The 19,533-nt window shown below is 44.1% G+C and overlaps 1 protein-coding gene across 1 annotated transcript in view; it reads right to left on the reverse strand.

The window, feature by feature from the left end:
• The window catches only part of ADCY8 (adenylate cyclase 8), a 220,823-nt gene that overhangs the window by 57,411 nt on the left and 143,879 nt on the right, over nucleotides 1-19,533 (reverse strand). Inside the window, exons 10-11 of the mRNA XM_065895688.1 lie at nucleotides 5,399-5,600; nucleotides 3,255-3,344 (exon numbers count right to left, since the gene is read on the reverse strand). Of these exons, the coding sequence (XP_065751760.1) occupies nucleotides 3,255-3,344; nucleotides 5,399-5,600 (292 nt within the window). The remainder of the gene's footprint in view (nucleotides 1-3,254; nucleotides 3,345-5,398; nucleotides 5,601-19,533) is intronic.

Below are 19,533 nucleotides of genomic sequence, written 5' to 3' on the forward strand. Positions count from 1 at the left end.
TGCCTTAAGGATATGTGAGCTGGCAGGAAGTAATCTGAAGGGATTGGGTCTACTTGAAAACGAGAGGCTTGCAGCTGGCTAGGACCTGAATTCATGGGGGAGAAATGGCAGAAAATGCCAGGATACAAAGACGCAGATGATTATCCTTCTAGGGAAAACTGGTGCTCAGGGACCCTTTAAAACCATAGCATACTCTGATTGCTCTTGCAAATACAGTTGACTAGTCATTCAAATGTGCCAGAGCATAGACTAAAGGGGCTCGATTGTAAAATGAAGGTCTTCCCATTGAGCCTCCCGAGAACCACATTCTGGTGTTTGAGACGATGGGAATGGTTTGTGCACGTGCCTGTCATTCACTTTACAAACCTATGTCTCTTCGCTCCCCTCTTAGACTAGCTCTCAAATCGTAGTTGGGACACGGCTTTCTTCACGGTCGTTTCCTGTATCTTCACTCTTTTTTAGTAATTGGCAAGCTCCAGTTCAGAAATAAACTATACTTTATACCATATATGATGACAGCCTCTCATGTTTATGTCACATCATCCAGCTTAATCAACTGCTTCCGGCCTGAGAATCGTTTCTCACGGGTGAGGTGGAAAGGTCTGGTATACAGATGAGGAAACCAAGGCTCTGAGAGATGAAGTGATTTGCTTGGGGACTCACACTTGTGAGTGATGGGAGGTGGTTGTGCAGATTAAGCCTTTTAGAAGGTTTGAATGTTTGATTTCTTCTAGTTTGGTAGACAAATCCTTAGGGAGGGAAGCACGGCCATATATGTCAGGATGGCAAATGGTGGGTCAAACCAGGTTGCTGTAGTAGCTGGTGATGGAGAGTCCAGATGCCCACATTTTAGGCCAGTGGGTTTCCTGCACCTGATGGGATGTTGGGAGCTGGCGAACTTTGTCTGTCAATAGGCCAGATAGCAAACATTTTTGGCTTAGTGGGCCACACCACCTCCGTTGTAACTACTCAACTCTACCGTTGTATTATTATACAAGCAGCTGTAGACATTGCTAACACATGAGTGTGTCTGTGTCCCAATCAAACTTTATTTACAAAACAGGTGGCAGGTGGAAACTGGCCTGTGGCCATAGTTTGCTGACCCCTGGGCAAGATGATCCTTTGTCTGTGGGAGGAAAATATTAAAACTTGGACTCATTTATTTTATCTCACTTTTTAACATTTCTATTTTATGAGTATGTTTCATAATGTACATGGTATGTTAGTACAGTGGTATAGGTGTGTAACTTATAAATACATATTGATGGTGCAAGCTCTAAACCTTTTTACTTAGTAAATAAATCACAGCTGACATTTAATCAGCAGATACTTTGTGTAGGTGTTGCTCTAGACACTTTACATGGATTAAGTCACTTAATCCTCACAACAACCCATCAAGACGGTATTACTTTCATCCTTATTTTGCGGAGGCACAGAGATGAAGCTATGTGATCCAGAAGTTTACCCACTCCTTTCTTAGGACGGGGAAATCCATGCATCACGTGGTCCTGAGTTTGGGAGTTCAAGTTTGGGGCCAAGGGTATATATCAAGTGTTGATTCAGAGGTCCAGATCAGTACTTCACAAACACCATCTTCACGTCAGACCACACGTTAGAAACTCAACGTCTGCCACCTCATCGAGGTAGGCACTGCGAGAATAGGATATTCTTTAATTCCACAATCACTGTGTGAAGAAGGTATTATTTTTCCCACTTTACAGATGAGGAAGCTGAGGTTCAGAGAGAGTATGAACGGATTCAAGATTCTACTGCTACCAAGTAAAGGGGCTCAACTGGGAGTGAAATCCAGCGTTTGCCTAACTCTAAATGTCTGATTCTTGGCCAACTTACTGCCCCTTGGGACACTCCTCATGCCCTCCAAACTGAGAAGTTCTCAGGGAGCTGGTGTCCCACAGAGTCTACAAAATCGGAGCCCACTCATTACTTGGTGGGAGAGTCCCAGAGCACATGGTCTGCCCCACACAGCCCTGAAACCAGAGCCAGTCCCATCCTGCTCAGGACTTCCTTAGGAACAGCCTGGTTCTTCCCTAGGGACGGAGCCTGGATTGATAAGTATGAGCTCAGGAATAAGCCAGATATGGTTTGAATTGCAGTACTAAGTCTTAATAACTGAATTAATAAGGGAGGGACAGAAAGGGAGGAAGAATGAAGAGAAATGAGAAAGAATGGAAGCCAGGCATGAGTAGCACTGAGCAAGCTACTTTCTGAGCCTGAGTTTCATTACCTACAACATGGAGATGGTCATAGCATCCTCCACATATCCTGAAGATTTAACGATGTTATGCATATCAAGTAGATGCTCTATATCTGGGGTCAGAGGTGAGGCTTTCTGTCCTTTTCAGAACATTTCTCAGACCAATTCTGGGGCCAAGGTGAGATAACAGAGAGCCTTTCCTCCACCACACATTGGAGGGGGTCTCAGAGAATAAAAACCTACCCAAGGTCTTCAAGGTATAGGGTTGGCTGGGGCCTACTGCGACGTCCCAACTGTCTTCCCTCCTGACCCAGAACTTATATCCCAATATGTGAAGATCTGGGTCATGGCTTAACAGAGCCAAAGACTGTCCTTTGCCTGACCCCCTAAACTGACCCCAAGGCCCAGGGCCAGACCAGTAGCTGTGTGGCCAAGAGAGGGTCAGACTTACAATATGATGGTGAGTGTCCTGTTGGGATACCTCCTAAGTTTGTGATGCTCTGGGCATTTTCTATACCACTTTGATTTATGTTTAGCTGTTGTTTTCTGCGCTTGTGATTTACTAGCTTCCTTCCTTCCTTCTATTTCCTCTTTCTTCCTTCCTTTTTCCCTCCTTCCCTCCTTCCTTTCTTTCTTCCTTCCATCCTTCCTTTTCCAGTGCAGCGAACGTTGAGCGATAACTGTGCCCTGCCCTGTGTTGGAGATAACAGCACATTCTGCTCTAGGGCTTTAAGACGAGTTACAGGAAATGAGAAGGGAAGAGAAGGAAAAGGGAAAGAGGAAAGTGGATGGCGGGGAAAGTGCAGAAGAAAGAAAAGGAGGAGGGAGAATAAGGAAGAGAGAAACGGGAGGGAAGGAGAGGCAGAGGAGCGAGCAGGAAAGAGGCAGAGGGAGAAGCAGAAGATACAGGAGAGGCAGAGGAGGGAAGACGGGCCTCTGGAGTGCTAGCATGTCTAAGGCCCTCAGCCAGTCCTGTTCATCTGGAGCTGTGGAGATACCTAAGCCCCAGTCTCGCCAAGGGGAGCTCGTGAATAAATACCTCTGGGTAGGAGCAGATATCTGTAAACACAGCTGAGGAATTGAAAGTCAGGTTCTTCAAGGGTATCGACTTGTCAAAATCACACCACAGCTGCGGATTAAGAAAAAAAAGAACAACAAGAAACAAACAAACAAAAAAAAAACACAGGAACAACAAAGTCAGTGTAAGCTGGAGACTGAGTCCTCTGCTACCGCTCTTGGGTTTCGGCAAATGCCTGGAGCAGGCCAGGCCCTAGAGGGGCTTGATTTCAGAATTCAGTGCCAGCTGGGATTTTTCCTTTCATTTTAAAGAAAGTACTGGCTCAGAAAAAACATCTGCAAGCCAGTCACGAAACCTGGGTAAGACTGCTCTGTTGACCCCCTCCCAGAGGGTCACTGGAGTGGGGCTTTGAAGAGAGAGCCAGGTGGCAGGAGCAAAGGTCTGGGGAACACTCACAGCCTGTCTCCACGTCAACAGCTGGGCAGATTCGAGGGATCCAAGGGGGCACGCTTTCCAGAAAGACGCTTAGTGTCGGGGAGGTGGGCATTTCCTAGGCCAGAAATTGCTGTAGGAGATTCTGTGGCATAGCTACCAGTGGCCGAGTGCCCGTGCTGTGCCAGATACTTTGTACAAAAAGGCCTCACAACCACCTTGTGATGTAGCTACTACTTTTATCCCCATTTTACAACTGAAAAATATGAAACTCTGAGAAGCAAAGTAACTTGTCCAGGGTTGCCAAGCTGGTAAGTGGTGGAGCTGAGATTTGAACGCAGGTCTATCTGACTCCAAAGCCTCTGAACTTCCACTCCACTGTGGCACGGTTGGCCCCAGAGGTAACCCTGACCTAGAGTCATTGGGTTTATTTTCAAATCCTGCACCCCAGAAACATCTGATTCATCAAGACTTGAGATCCTGGCTACGACTTGGCAGTCTGTGATCAATGATCCTAAGTACTTCCATTTTCAGTTGCCATAATCTATAAACTGTTCATTAGGTGATATATTTAATTAGATTATGGTTTCCCTTTCCTTTGGGGATTTCCCTCTTTCTTCATAGACCCCTTTACCACAAGGCCAGCCGCAGAGCTTGAGCGACATATACTCTAAGTAATTATTGGGCCAATCTGGACAATGGATTTCAGGCAGTATAAACCTCCAACACAGGGGCTGACAATTGTGGGGTTCACAGTTCGGGTCCCTGAACACTTGGAGACCCTCCCTTAGGCCCAAAGGGCACAATGATGGTTTCAGCCACAAGACGATGCCTCAACTAGCCTCCCTCAATGTTCAAAACCTGGGATCAGATAAATCTCTCCTAAAATCTAGATCCCTAAATCATGGACAACACGGACTATTTGGATAGACACAGATAATGCCTAGAGCGACTATGTTACCATTCTAGAGAGAAAATGAAATCAGTAAAGCGTGGATCACCAAATTAAAACAATGATAAATACGGCAGTTGGAGATTCATCCGAGTTCGATGTGTCACATCCAATATGAACTCTTAGAACGTCATAGGTAAGATGCTCAACCTTCCTGAAATGCAGTTTCCTCATCTGTTACATGGGAACGATAATACCTACCTGTGGCACACAGTAGGTGCTCAATAAATAAATGACAGCTATTTATTCCCATTCCCCCACTCCCACTCCCAGAGATACAATTTGGCATATGAGAACGAGCGTGAGTCATGGAGTCAGACAGACCTTAGTAGCAAGTTATTTCATGTCTCTGAGCCTCAGTTTCCTCAGCCATAAAGTGGGGATAATGAGACTTACCTCACGGGGTTTATGGGAGGATTAAACATGAAAAACACATACAGCTCCTCCTTCAGTGCATGGCACATAGCAGGTGAGAACTTAATAAGCAGTAACTCTTATTTACGATTATGATTCACTGGCCACTGAAAGTACAGAAACTTAAGGGCGTTTGGAGCTCCTTTAGAGCAAATAAACTCCGCCACTGGGAAAAAGACAGTTTTCCACCAGGAAAATGCACAGTTCTGACAGTTTAGCCACATCTTCCTTCTCTAACCCTGAGCTTGGGGCTGGACCAAGCACATGAAGATAACTAGTACCAAGGAAGGCAAGGGAAGAAGCGGCAGGTTCCGTAAACTCTTAATTCCTGCTACACACTAGATACCAAAGGGCTTGGAATGCTTACGATATTTACGATGGCGCCCAGGAAATTAATCAAGATGGACGCAAAGATGATGACATTCCTGGCCAAATAGGTCTCGTTAATCCAACAGCAAGTTTTCCGGAGGACCAGGGGCAAACACTTATAATCCTCCGCTGTGGTGATGAGGACCAAAGCCGAGTGCAGTATAATCAGGATGGAAAACTGGACGGCCATTGGCATCACCCTGCAGGGAAACACAGAACGTTGGGTCACGTGGCATTGATCGTGGGATCCCCTCTCGATGGGCAACCCTGGCAATCCCATTCATGATCGCCCTTTCCCACTCCTTGCACCCTGTAATTCCTCTAAAGCTCTGTTTGTTCAAGAAAAGGGCTATTAACAGAAGACTTTTTAAACCGATCAAATCCATCCCTAGAATATTCTATTGAGAAACTTGGCAATGAGCATCAAACGTCTGGCTTGATCTATTGCTTCTGCCCATTTTTTCCCACTGCTTGCCTCGTTCCTCTTTCTCACTAGGCAGCTGCTGCCCAGGCAACACACCACTGGAATTCCATCTCAGCACTCCGGCTGTGGGAGAGACCCACACGCACTCTCCCCTTCAAGGTGGGTTTTGGGAAGCATTCTCCCTCTGGGCTGCTCGGATGCCAAGAACTGAACTTGGCACCTCTGCACGTTGCTCAGTTTCCTTAGTGATCATCACAGTTTGCAAAGACTATACTATGTGCCGTGTGGGACATGGGTACGTAGAGCTCATACTTGCCCAAGGCTTCAACATCACAACCAACTCGACATCTCAGGCTTCAAAGCTCGGTCCTGTGGTAGCTCCTGCCTATTGGGCACCTCTGTTGGGTGTCAGGCGGTGATCTAAAACCCCATCTCTGGAGGCATCTGCGTCTTCTCCTTATCAGCCAACTTATCACCAGGATTCTCCCTGGGAATTTATCCCTTGCTCTCTATTCTCTGTCCAGCCACTTGTGTCCTTGGCTGGCACCGGTCATTTCTCTACCTCTCTTTTAGCCAAAAAACTGCTGCATGTTACATGGTGCCTTAATGGACACGGTGGGAGATTTTATATCCGTTCCTTCCTCTAAAAAGTGAAGCTCATTCATTTGGCTTTAATGAGTTGACTGGAGCTCAATAAATGTACATTTAGTGAATGAAGTTGAACCCACCTTCTTCTAATGCTACCTCTTCTTATCCTCTTGCCGGAATTTTCTTATTATTAATAACACTAGCGTGAGTACTGTATTGAACTCTGATTATGTGCTAGGCTATGCTAATCACTTTATATACAATACCTCATTTCCATTCCTCAGAACAAACCTAAGAGGTCTTTTGATCTCTTTTTTCACATGAAGATTTAAGGCTCAGAGAGGAGTAACTTCCCAGGGGTTACTGAGTTGGTAAGTGTTAGAGCTAGGATTTAAAGTCCACTCTGCTATTCTAATCATTTTGGTGAGTAATGTATGTCCCATATTTGCAGTAATCTTTTTTGCTTCTGTGGTTTCATTGTGACATTTATTCATTCAACAAGCTTTCTTCCTAGGTAGGCATCAGGGGTACCAGGACGAGAGACACATCTTGCCCATCTTCTAGGAGATCATAATCTAGAGGGGAATATGGATATACAAATGATGAACTATTATATGTTATGTTATGATATAGAAAAGGTTATAAACAAACATCTTTTAGAAAATAAGAAAGGAAATCAAGGAAGGCTTCACAGAAGAGGTGACATAGGGGTTAGGTCTTGGAGGTTGAAGAGAAGGAGTTTTGGGAGGAAAGACTGGGGAATGTGAACAAAGTAACAGAAGAATGGGAGTGACCAGTGTGTTTAGAGTTTTTCAGTGAGCCAGGTGGTGAGGCTTTGGGACTGGAGAACAGGTGGTCCAATAAATGCTGTGCGAGAGAGCTCTGCCTGTAGGCAATGCGCTGATATTTAAGATGTCTAATCAGGGAAGGACATGATCATATCTGTGAGTGTGAAAGACAAGTGTGGTGGGAGGTGGTGGGACTGAAGAGGAGAGAAAGTATTTAGAAGGTTAAATAGTTGAGGCCTGAATTAACAAGGAAGGGACATAGGGTAACAGCCCTGATAATTGGGATTTTCAAGGAACTATGTGGAGGTAATCTATTTATTTATTTATTTATTTTTGGCTTCGTTGCTATGCAAAGGTTTTCTCGAGTTGTGGTGAGCAGGGGCTGCTCTTCATTGCCGCGCATGGGCTTCTCATTGAGGTGGCTTCTCTTGTTGCGGAGAACAGGCTCTAGGCATGCGAGTTTCAGTAGTTGTGGTCTAGAGCCTGGGCTCTAGAGCGCAGGCTCAGTAGTTGTTGCGTATGGGCTTCGTTCCTCTGCGGCATGTAGGATCTTCCGGGACCAGGGCTCGAGCCCGTGTCCCCTGCATTGGTAGATGGATTCTTAACCACTGCGCCACCAGGGAAGTCCCTATGGGGGTAATCTTAATAAGCGTTTTATATGTGTGTGTAGGGGGGCTTTTGGGAGAGGTAAGTCATTATGAGCAACGTGAATGTTTTCACCATCTTACCTGGGTTAAGTGCAGGAAGAAAAGCTAGTCTACAGAGGTAAAGGGTGATGCATTTGATTTTGAGCCAGTTGAATTTTGGGTGCTTGTGGATCCTCCAGCTGGAGATGTCTAGGCAGCTAGAGGGATGGTTCTAGCACTCTGGGTTCAGAGCATGTAGGCGGTGGTTGAAAAATCTGAGATTGGAGAAAACTGCCCAAAGAGAGTGTGCAGAGTAAGAAATAAGAGGACCAATGGTGAAGCTACGGGAGAAGCCAATGGGCCAGAAGAAGAGATGGCATCAAAGGGAATGAAGGAAATGTAGTCAGTACACAGGAGAGCAGGAGTGCACGGCATCATGAGAGCTGGAGGGTAAGGCATTTAAAGGACGGAGTAACCAAGACTGCCAATTTCCTCTGCGTGGTCAAGCATCATGGAGGCTGGAAAGTGACTTCTCCTACAGCCCAGCTATCATTGTTGGAGGGTTTTTGTTGTTGTTGTTGTTTTTAATGCTTGCACAGTTTTGATTTTATGGATCACCTTGATAGGAAATCTCTGCAGGTGTTTTAGATAAGAACAGAAGGTCTGTGTAGCAGTGGGTTCCCAGAGGGCCCTACACAGATGGGTAACTTCCCCCCGCACAAGCTGGAAAAACACTCCCTGACAGCACACCATTATTCCTGGGCACCCAGGGGAAGCAAATGACAGAGAATGCAGGTGGATTGCTTTGTCAGGCACTCCCAGGAGAGAAGGGGCCAATTCCAAGGCTGAGATGTGTCTCAATACTGTGCCAAGCAGCCATTGAGAACACAAATATCTTGTTCCAAAGCGAAGGAAGGAGCAAATCAGGCCAAGGTTGAGTCTGAAAGCCGCCCAGCAGGAGACTCAAACTCTCTCATGGTCACGGCCGCCATCCAGGTAACCTACAGACCTTCACATGGCGCACCGGCCTAGAAGGGTGCCCCTGGTTCTCACTGCTGCCTTTTCTCCTTCTCCACCTCTTGTACACCATGGGCAAATCCTCAAGCACATGCCCTACATGCTGTGCTACTCCTACCTCTGTATTTTCTCACTCTCTGGGGGGTGGGGGGTGGGGAACATCCTGGTCATCCTTCAAGGCTCGGTCTTTCTTTGGATTCTTCCAAGACACCTGGCATAAGGCTAAGTACATAGAAAGTGCTCAATAAATACTGACTTTTCCTTTGTGTGGGGAGAGAAGACTGTTTCTCCTCTCACCAGCCTTCTTAGGCTGTATTGCCATCTGCACTGCCAGCCCCTCTGCCTGCCCTTCTGCTGCGTCCTTTTCAAGCAGGAAGAAGGGCCAACCCTCCTGCTTGGAGTGCATCTGGAGTGTTCAGTGGACCTGGTTCTCACCGGAGGGCAGTGTCGCTGTCAAAGGTCAGTGTTTATGGGAAGTTCAGATGCTTGTCGTCTCTTCCTCCTTACCTTCCCTGTGGGAAGAGGCTTGGTCATCTCTTCCCCTTGACCAGGCCAGGTACCTCTTCCTTTAAGCAAGGAAGCTCAGGTTGCCCCAGGAAGTCCTGATGGGCAGGAAGTGAAAGGCAGGCAAGAGCAAAGCCCTGTGGATTTGAACCTGTAGCTCTGAGACATAACCAGTAACGCACCTTGGGCAAGGTACCATTCTTCTGAGCATCTTAGTTTTTAAAGTTTTTGGTGCGTCTTATTTTAGTCTGCAAACCTGGGATTTTTAAGTCCACCTCTTAAAGGAGGCTCTGAGGTTAAAGTAATAAAGCAACGTAATGCTTAGCACATAATAAGAACTCAAGGAAACATTCATTTTCTTTCTCTATTCATGGTGAAAATCAGGAAACTTAAAGGCATCTTAAAGATGTCTGGGAAGAGTATTAACTGCAAGACACTTTCTAAGCAAGGTACTGGCGCTATGTATAAAATTCCTCTGGAAGTCTCTGCAGCAGCTCTTCAGCGTTCATTTATTTCTGCACACATAAACATTATAACATTAGACTGTAATTTTTATCTAATTATAGAGCTACTCAGGCATCCAGGGATTCTGAATTTGCTTTTGCATTGTTGGTGTACATAAGAGGCAAGGGAACCTTACATTTCTGAAATCAAATCTGAAAAAGAATGGCAAGGGATCTGCGAACAGCTCTATCCAAATCATTTCTAGATGTTAAGTTCTAATTTACCCTCTGCAGTGTGTCTTTTTTTTTTTTTTATGCGTTACGCGGGCCTCTCACTGTCGTGGCCTCTCCCGTTGCGGAGGACAGGCTCCGGACGCGCAGGCTCAGCGGCCATGGCTCACGGGCCCAGCCGCTCCGCGGCACGTGGGATCCCCCCAGACCGGGGCACGAACCCGTGTCCCCTGCACCGGCAGGCGGACTCTCAACCACTGCGCCACCAGGGAAGCCCTGCAGTGTGTCTTTAAAGCAGGGTCTGGGTTGGTACCATGACTGGAGGTTTGCTGGGGAGGCAGGGATCTGGGGGGGGGATGAGCGAATAGCCTCTAGCGGCTTGTGGTGCATTCAGAAACAGAAATGCAGACTGAAAGATGACCCTGGACTATCCTCGAGAATCTGCAAAGAGCCTGCGAGTCCAATAGTGCATTTGATCCTGTAGCAACCCTGAGAAGTCAGTATTTGTAGCCTCTTCATTAGGTGACAATATGGTGACTCAAGAAGGGAAGGGGAACTAGGATTTATCAAAATAGGTATGATTCATTTAATTCTTACAGCAACCCTGGGAAGTTGGCATTGTTATGTTATTTTACAGATGAGAAAACTGAGGCTTCAGAGAGGTCAAGTACAGACACATAGCCAGTAAGATGCGTAGTAAGTAGATCTATTGATATCCAGGGCCTCTTTCTTTCCTCTCTATCTGCCCTCTCTTGCTTGCTCCCTCTCTCTTTTTCCCTCTCCCTCCTACCTCTTCCCTCCCTCCATCCCTCAGTCATTACCATGCATGCAGACTTAGATACACTGTTCTATAATTACAAAAGGTATTGTCTGGCCTTTCCTCAGTTTCCCCTTCTGGGAGAGGAACAGCTGCACGCATGTGGAAATTAAAGGAAAGCGCTAGGCAAGCACTATCTTTCTTTGCCGGGGTCCATTAATTTTTGCTTTGGGGGCTGGGAATTAGCTGTGGTCATATGAGCAGAGATCGCCTCGTCTGCTACAAAGTCCATGACGGAGGAAACGCGAGTGAAAGTCACCTACCACCTGTTCAGTCGCAGAGAATCAATCAGAAACAAAGTGAGTTGGAGGGGAAATGAGCTCACAGTAAAGAAAGCTTGGGCTGTGTCTGGGGCCCACAGGCTGCTCAGTTCCCGCTACATGTGGGCTGTGTGATCAGAGCTCAGCTTTGACGTTGTCTTCACTAACAGTTTTTTCTCTTCACTGAGCAAGTGAGGTTGGGGTGCTGGCTGGTATTTTAGCTCCTGGCTTCAGCTTGTACCCCACAGTCAGAGGGACTCCATCAAGCCAGCTGCTAGGCGAGGTTCCAGATCTCTTCCCCCGAACCCAGGAATTGGGCATCAAGGTGGCTCATCTTCCTTGGTCACCCCTTCTGGGAAGGGGGCTGGGACCCTTTCTCAAGTCCAGATCCTCAGGTCCATCCTGGGTTCCTCCTCCTGTCTCATCCCCCACACCTGGTCAGTCCTGGGAACTGTCAACCCTCCATCCTAAATACCGAGCCAATTCGTCCTCTCTGGTTCACTCCACTGCCACTATCTTGTCCCTATTATTTGTTGCCTGGAGTTTTCCAATCCCCTCCCAGATGGTCTTCCCAGGTCCAGACCTGATCCCCTCCTATCATCATCCAGTGAGACCCTTCTAAACACAAGTCCAATCATGTCACTTCTTGGATTAAAAGGCTTCAATGAAGTCTTCTCTGCCAGCCAGTCACAAATCCTCCACAAGGCTTACAAACCCCTCACCTCCAAAACACCCAGTTTCCAGCCCTTCCCACTCCCCTCCTTCTCAGTCCTCTCGCATAACCGGGAGAGTCCTTCAGGACGCGGCTGAGGTGTCAGTGTCACCTCCCCTGGGAAGGCTGCCCTGATCCCTCCACCTCACCGCACTCCTACACAGCCCATGCCACCCTTTCCCCATCCTCAGTGGTAGCACTATATTATAGCTGTTCAACTCATTTCTTTCCCCCAAGTAGGCTGTAAGCTGTATGATGCCAGGGACTGTGACTGTGTGGCCCCAGGGTCCAGCACAGACAGGCACATAGCAAGTGCTCACAGGATGTTTGTTGGGAATGTCAACGCCCTGTGCTCCCGGAGTCCAGAGGGAAGCGTGCACCAGATATGACCACATCCTCACCCTCACTGGCAGGAGTGAAGCGGGGAGTCAAGGAAGTTTCGGTAGATCTGGCAAAAGACCCTACAAACGCCCACAGCTTACCACCCTGAGACCATCCTTTTTCCCAGGACCCTAGTCCGCACATGGCTCTTGGGTGGTCAGGAAACCCATTCTCCTGTGGCATACCCTGGTACCCTGTCCTGATTTATTCATTGCCATAGCATTTACAAATCTACATGCATAGCATATACATATCTACATGCATACCATAGACATACCTACATATGTATCTACATACATAGCATATAAGTAGCTACATTTATAGCATATATATACATCTAGACACATGCATATATTTTAATTATTTCTTTGTCTCCTTCCACTAGATTATAAGGCTCAGAAGGGAAGGGTTTTTTTTTTGTTCTTGTTGTTTTTGTTTTGTTTTGTCTTTGTCTTGTTTTTTGTATTTTTTGTTCAGTGACATAACCCCAGCATCTAGAACAGATCTAGCTCACAATAGGCAAGGTTTCCCCAGTCCCATTTGGAAGAGGTACCTGGTCCTTCCTTCTCTCTCTCATTTAAAACTTTAAAAAAAAAAACTGTAAAATGAACCATAAATACAGAAAACCACATAAGTATCGCTTAATTAGTTATTTTAAAGTGTCTGCCTTAATAAAGGTCACTCAGTTCACGAAACAGAACTTCGTGGGGCATTCTGAAGGTCCATCCACGTCCCCTGTTCCAGGCATAATCCTCTCTCCCATCCCATTAACCACTTTCCATTTCTTTATAGTTTTATCATCCTTTTTAGACACTACAGTTTAGTCTTGCCCATTTTTTGCTAAGTTTGATTTGTCTTCTAAGTCTTTAGAAAAAATCTACAGGTTCTCTCTTTATCTCATTCCTCACAATTTATTTATTGAAGAGTATGTGCCCTTGACCTGTAGTCTTTCCCACTGTCTGGATTTTACATTTTTTTCTTTTAATTTATTTTATTGAAGTATAGTTGATTTACAATGTTGTGTTAATTTCTGCTGTACAGCAAAGTAATTCAGTTATATATATATACTTTTTCATATTCTTTTCCATTTTGGTTTATCACAGGGTATTGAATATAGTTCCCTTATATAGTAGGACCTTGTTGTTTATCCTGGATCCTGCTTTTGTATACTCATTCAATATCTTCTGTCCCCTGTGATTCTTGCAAATTGGGAACTGGATTCCTGGTCACACAGGTTTGGCCCCTTTGATAAGACTACAGACTTGTGTTCTTCCATCAGGAGATACATCTGTCTTTCCTTTTTGTGCTGTTAACTCCTAGATCCATTAATTCATTGAGAGTTGGAAAATGGTGATATTTTAATTCTATAATTTCTTTAATTGTATTAGCTTGAGTAATTTTATGATGTTTCCACTCACCTGATCTTGCAGTTCATGCAGGAAAGACAGAAAAAAAAATTGTTTCTTTCCTTTTTTTCACTAGTTTGCAATACAACAGATCAGTTCCCTATCATCCACCAAAGGTTATCAACCCTTAAAAATGTCATTATAAACTCATAAAGTTTAAAATATTTGCTGGTTTTTGATCAACTGTTTTAACAATGATCCACACTGGGGCTAAAATTATTCCATCTTTGGACAGTGGAAGCTTCTTCAATGCAGTTTCTGAGTCCTTTAGAGGTAACTAAGAAGCATGATGGCTTCTTCGCATTCTAGTAGGACAAGAGGTGCCAGGCCTATCTTGCACATTTCCTGTCCCAGCCGTAGAATCAAACATACCTCCAAAATTAAAAAAACAACTGTGATATGTTACTTCCAGACCACAATCTGGTCCCTAGTTATGCTCACGTATACTGCGTTGGAAATTCTTTCTAGGATTTCCCATATTTATATCTCCAATCCAGGATACCATCTTCCTTCTAGTTCTCATGTCTTCTTAAGCTCTTCTTGCTGTGAAAGTTTCTCAGACTTCCTTTGTCTTACTTTATTTTTTAACATCTTTATTGGAGTATAATTGTTTTACAATGGTGTGTTTGTTTCTGCTGTATAACAAAGTGAATCAGCTATACATATATATATATATATCCCCATATCTTCTCCCTCTTGCATCTCCCTCCCACCCTCCCTATCCCATCCCTCTAGGTGGACACAAAGCACCGAGCTGATCTCCCTGTGCTATGCGGCTTCCCACTAGCTATCTATTTTACATTTGGTCGTGTATATGTGTCCATGCCACTCTCTCACTTTGTCCCAGCTTACCCTTCCCCCTCCCCGTGTCCTCAAGTCCATTCTCTATGTCTGTGTCTTTATTCCTGTCCTGCCCCTAGGTTCTTCAGAACCATTTTTTTTTTTTAGATTCCATATATATGTGTTAGCATAGGGTATTTGTTTTTCTCTTTCTGACTTCCTTTGTTTTAAATGACCTTGGCCGTTTTGAGGGGTATTGGTTAGATATGTTGTAGACTGTCTTTCAATTGGGATGTGTCTGATGTTTCCTCGTGATTAGGTTATGGGTTTTGGGGAGGAAGACCACAGAGCTCATGGCATTCTCATCACAGCTCATCAACATGACATCACTGTTGACGTGAACCATTATCAGCTGGCTGAGGTAGTGTGTACCGGGATTCTCCATATACCCCGCCATCCACGCTGTGGAAGTCACTTTCAGCATAGCCATACTTGAGGAGAGGGGCTTAAGTTCCACCTCACTGAGCACAGAGTATCTACATAAATTACTTGGATTTTTCCCCATGGGAAATTTGTCTGTTCTTCACCTTTTATTTATTCATTCAACCATTTATTTACATCAGCCTATGGATATTTATTTTATATTTTGGGTTATAATCCAATACTATTTTATTTATTTTCTTGCTCAAGTTGTTCCAGCTCTGCTTCTAGGGAGCTTTCCCTGTGTCCCTTTGACATACTTCCATGTGTGTGTATGTTTTAATATTTCCTTCTTTTCTGGCCCTAAATGATGTTCCAGGCTCCTCTTGTATATTTACTAGCCCAGACTTGGAATCAGCCAGCTCTCCAAGGAGCCCTGGTTCCTTGTATTGGATATGGATATTAGAAATCAAGATCAGGGTTGTGCTCATTGCTTGATGTGGTGTTACTACTGAGGCATCGTTGCTCCTGGGCGTCCTCTGCTGACAGAGCAATGACACACATATGTGTATTCTAATCTGTATCGATAAACGTATCTGTGCTTATACAGACAGCCTATATCTAACTATAACTACAGTGAGCTAAACAAATTCATACTAATGTCTCCAACTCTAATCCTTTATCATATGGATCATTCTAGCGTTTTCTCCTTGCTTATCTGTACCTTCTCCGTCAACAGTGAGAAACTTGACTCCCACAGTCTTCCATCCATTTACTTAACTGTTCAATTATAGCGCACATATACCGTGGTTCAGGTTGTTCACACATAGCTCCATGAGAAACACCTTTATCAGCTAACGCACAGCGCTACTGCCCAGTTCTTTCTGCGTTTAGTCCTCAAGAGTCCATGCATCTCCAAAGTTGCTTAGGAACCACCTTTTCTCCCCACTCCCTTTGGTGAGGTTGTTTCACACTTTTAATACAGTTATGTTCTTTTATCACAGTCTGATTTCATCATGGGTTTCCCTGAACTCGTGAACAATTTTAAAACATTTGTATACACTAAGGTTTTCATTCTTTGTGCTGTAAAGTTCTATGGGATTTTACAAATGCATAGTATCATGTATACACCATTACAGTGTCATCCTGAATAGTTTCACCACCCTAAAAACATCTCCTGGGCTTCGTCTATGCAATGATACTTTTCCTCCCCACTCCCCAAATAATATCCTCCTTCCCTTTGCATGCTCTCTGATTTTAACTGAGCATTTCATATGATTCCATCTTGTTTCCTTTCTTAGCATATCAGTTTTATTTGTTTTAAAATTTTTTTAGTGTTTGCCCTAGAGTTTACAATACGCTTTTGAAATCAATCTAGGTCTACCTTCAAATTATACTGTAGCACTTCATGCGTAATGGGGGTACCTGAAAACAAAGCATCCCCAATTCCTCCCTCACATGCCTTATTGACGCTGCTGTCATTCATTTCACTCATCCATATGTATAACCACTAAATACATCATTATTGTTACTTTAAACAGTTATCTTTTAGATCAATTAAGAATATGAAAAAACTATTTTATTTAACTTCATTACTCCTTCTCTGATACTCTTCCTTTCTCTGCGTAGAGCAAGTTTCTGATCTACATCATTTTCCTTCTGTTTGAAGAACTATTTTTTTTTAAACATTTCTTGCAGGGAAGGTCATCTGGAAATGCCATTTTTATTTGTCTGATAAAGTCTTCATTTTTCTTTTGCTTTTGACTTCTAGGTTGGTGGCTCCAGCTCCGTTCTCTTCTTGCTTGCACAGTTTCTGATGAGAAGCACCGTGTAATTCTTCCTCTTCCTCTATAGGTAAGTAGTAACCCCCTCCCCACACGGCCCTGCACTGTGTCTTCCGTTAAGACTTTGTCTTTGGTTTTCTGCAATTTGAATATGACATACTTAAGTGTTATTTATTTGTTTGGTTATTTATGTATTGTATTTATCCTGCCTAGTGTTCCCTGAGGTTCCTGGTTCTGTGGTTTGGTGTCTGTCATTAATTTTAGAAAGTCTTCAGCCATTATTACTTCAAAGATGTTTTCTGCTCAGCTCTCCTTTTATCTCCTGCTGGTATTCCAACTACACGTAAGTTACACCTTTTGGAATTGTCCCAGAGTTCTTGAATGCTGTGATTTTTAATTCTTTTTAATTTCATTTTTCTCTTTGCATTTCAATTTGGGAAGTTTCTATTGACCTATATGCAAACTCACTGATTCTTTCCTTGGCGTTGTTGAATCTATTGATGTGCCCATCAAAGGCATTCGTTATTTCTATTATGGTGTTTTTGAGTTCTAGCATTTCTTTTTGACTTTTCCTTAGAGTTTCCAACTATTGGGTTGGAATATATTGCCCATCTTTTCTTGCGTGGTGTCTACTTTTCCCGTTGGGATGCTTGATATGGTAATAATAGTTATTTCAAATTCTCTTTCTGATAATTTCAACAGCTGTGTCATAACTTGAGTCTAGTTCTGATGATTGCTTTGTCTCTTCTTCCCTTTTGACACGACTTGTAATTTTCTGTTGAAACCTGGTTATATTGTATCAGGTAATAGAAACTGAGGTGAATACACCTTTACTGTGAGGACTTATAAATATATTAATCTGGCTAGAGGTTGGGCTATGCTTGGTGTTTGCAGTACCTGTATGTACCAGTGACTCCAGATTCTTCTTGTTTCCTTGTGTTTGAACCGAACTCCCCTAAATACTGAGAAAGAATCTGGGCCTTGCAATTCTTTCAGCCACAGCCCGCAAATAATATACTGGATTGTTGGTGTGGGGAGCAGGTGTGGGTCATGGGGCTTTGTCAATTCTTTAAATCTCCTTTTCGACTTTAAAATATTCTTCCTTTCCACCTTCTATTTCTCTTAAGGCATTATGTGCTATGTTCATGTGCTCTATGTTCCCTCGTATTAAGTCTTCATTTCTGAAATGTATCTTTTATTTTTATTTCCTTTTATTTCCTTTTTATTTCCCAAATCGCTAAGTTTTTTCTAATTCTGATTTAGGCTGTCATTTGATGTCTTAAGTCACATTAAGGGTTTCAGTTCTTTTTGAAATAGTAGGTTAATGTTTTGTTATACGTTGTAGGCATGTCTTTTTGGAGTGCTTTCATTGCCTATCAGGATATTAATCTACTTTTAATTCTTGTTTTTCTTATAATAGCTTATTATGGGATTGTCATCAATACATTTTGTTGCTAATTTTTGTGTAAAATTAACTTGGTTGAACATTTATAAAGAGGTGTTGTTTGGGATAGTTTATTTTTTAACTCCACAGAGACTTCTTTAGTTGTTTTCACATAGTATTCAAAACATGATGGCTAGATTCCCTTTCCACTTTTACTTGGACCCTCCCTTCTTCATTATAACCTTATTGTGAGTAATTTTTTTTTTTTTTTTTTTTTGTGGTATGCGGGCCTCTCACTGTTGTGGCCTCTCCCGTTGTGGAGCACAGGCTCCGGATGCGCAGGCTCAGCGGCCATGGCTCACGGGCCCAGCCGCTCCGTGGCATGTGGGATCTTCCCGGACCGGGGCACGAACCCGCGTCCCCTGCATCGGCAGGCGGACTCTCAACCACTGCGCCACCAGGGAAGCCCTAATTGTGAGTTATTTTGATCCTATTCATACGGTTCCTTCCAGGGCCCTATCCTGGGAGGGAGATTTGACTGGTCAGTTTTGGGAGTTCATAGTGTCTGACAATTCTAGCTCTTTGGACCTTAACTGCAGACCTTTGCGCTCACCTGACGTTGGATTGGGCAAACCCCCTCCCACTTTCAACTGCTTTTGCAATTTGGCCCATGGCTTCCCAGTGAGTATCTGTTGGCGATACTGGGGCTCTTTTCTTTCCAGATATGACAGATGCCTACTTGTTTCTTTCCAATTCCTCCCACACGGATGTTGATATCACACCCCATCTTGGGGCTCTTGGGAGATTGTCATTCCCATTTTTAAATTTATGGGTTTACCACATCACCTATTTTTGTTGTAAATATGGTCCTTGAGGTTTTTGGTTTTACGCAGTTGCTCAGATATGTGGGAATTCTGAGAAATTCAGAAATGGACTACTTCTACCACCATCTTCCCTGAATCCCTTTTCCCCTTACACCCCTGCCAATCTGGAAAAGGTCAAGCATTGCCATTCCCTGACTGTTAGTTAACCTGAACGTCTTTCCTTCACAGAATCATGTTACAACCTTCCTCAAAAACCTTCAGGGTCTCCTTCCTGCTCCCAGATTCAATTCTAAATTCCTTGCCAGAGCATGTGGACGCTGCCCTCCTGCAGGTTATCTCCCTTTTCAGCCATGGCACCCACCACATCCTTGCACAAATGCTTGACCCTTAAGTCTTCCGTTTACTCACCGTGCTACAAACACGAGGTCGTTCACATCTCTGTGCTTTTGCCTGCACTGTTTCCTAAGCTGGGGACACTCTTCCACTCTTTCTCCCTCATCCTTCTCAGCTCAAAGCATCACCCCTTGTGCCAACTTTCTTTAAACCACCTAGGCAGAATGAATCACTGATTTTGGCACAAAGCAGTTAAGTAATTAAAAGCACAGACTGTCTCTGTGTTCAAATCCCAGCTCAGCCACGATATAGATGAGGATTAGAATGCTGCCTTACTTATTGGTTATTTTTGAGGCTTTATTGAGACAATCTGTGCAAAGGATTTAGCACTTTCCTGGCATATAATAAATG

This window comes from Phocoena phocoena, chromosome 17 (genome assembly GCF_963924675.1).
Source record: "Phocoena phocoena chromosome 17, mPhoPho1.1, whole genome shotgun sequence".
Lineage (NCBI taxonomy): Eukaryota > Metazoa > Chordata > Mammalia > Artiodactyla > Phocoenidae > Phocoena > Phocoena phocoena.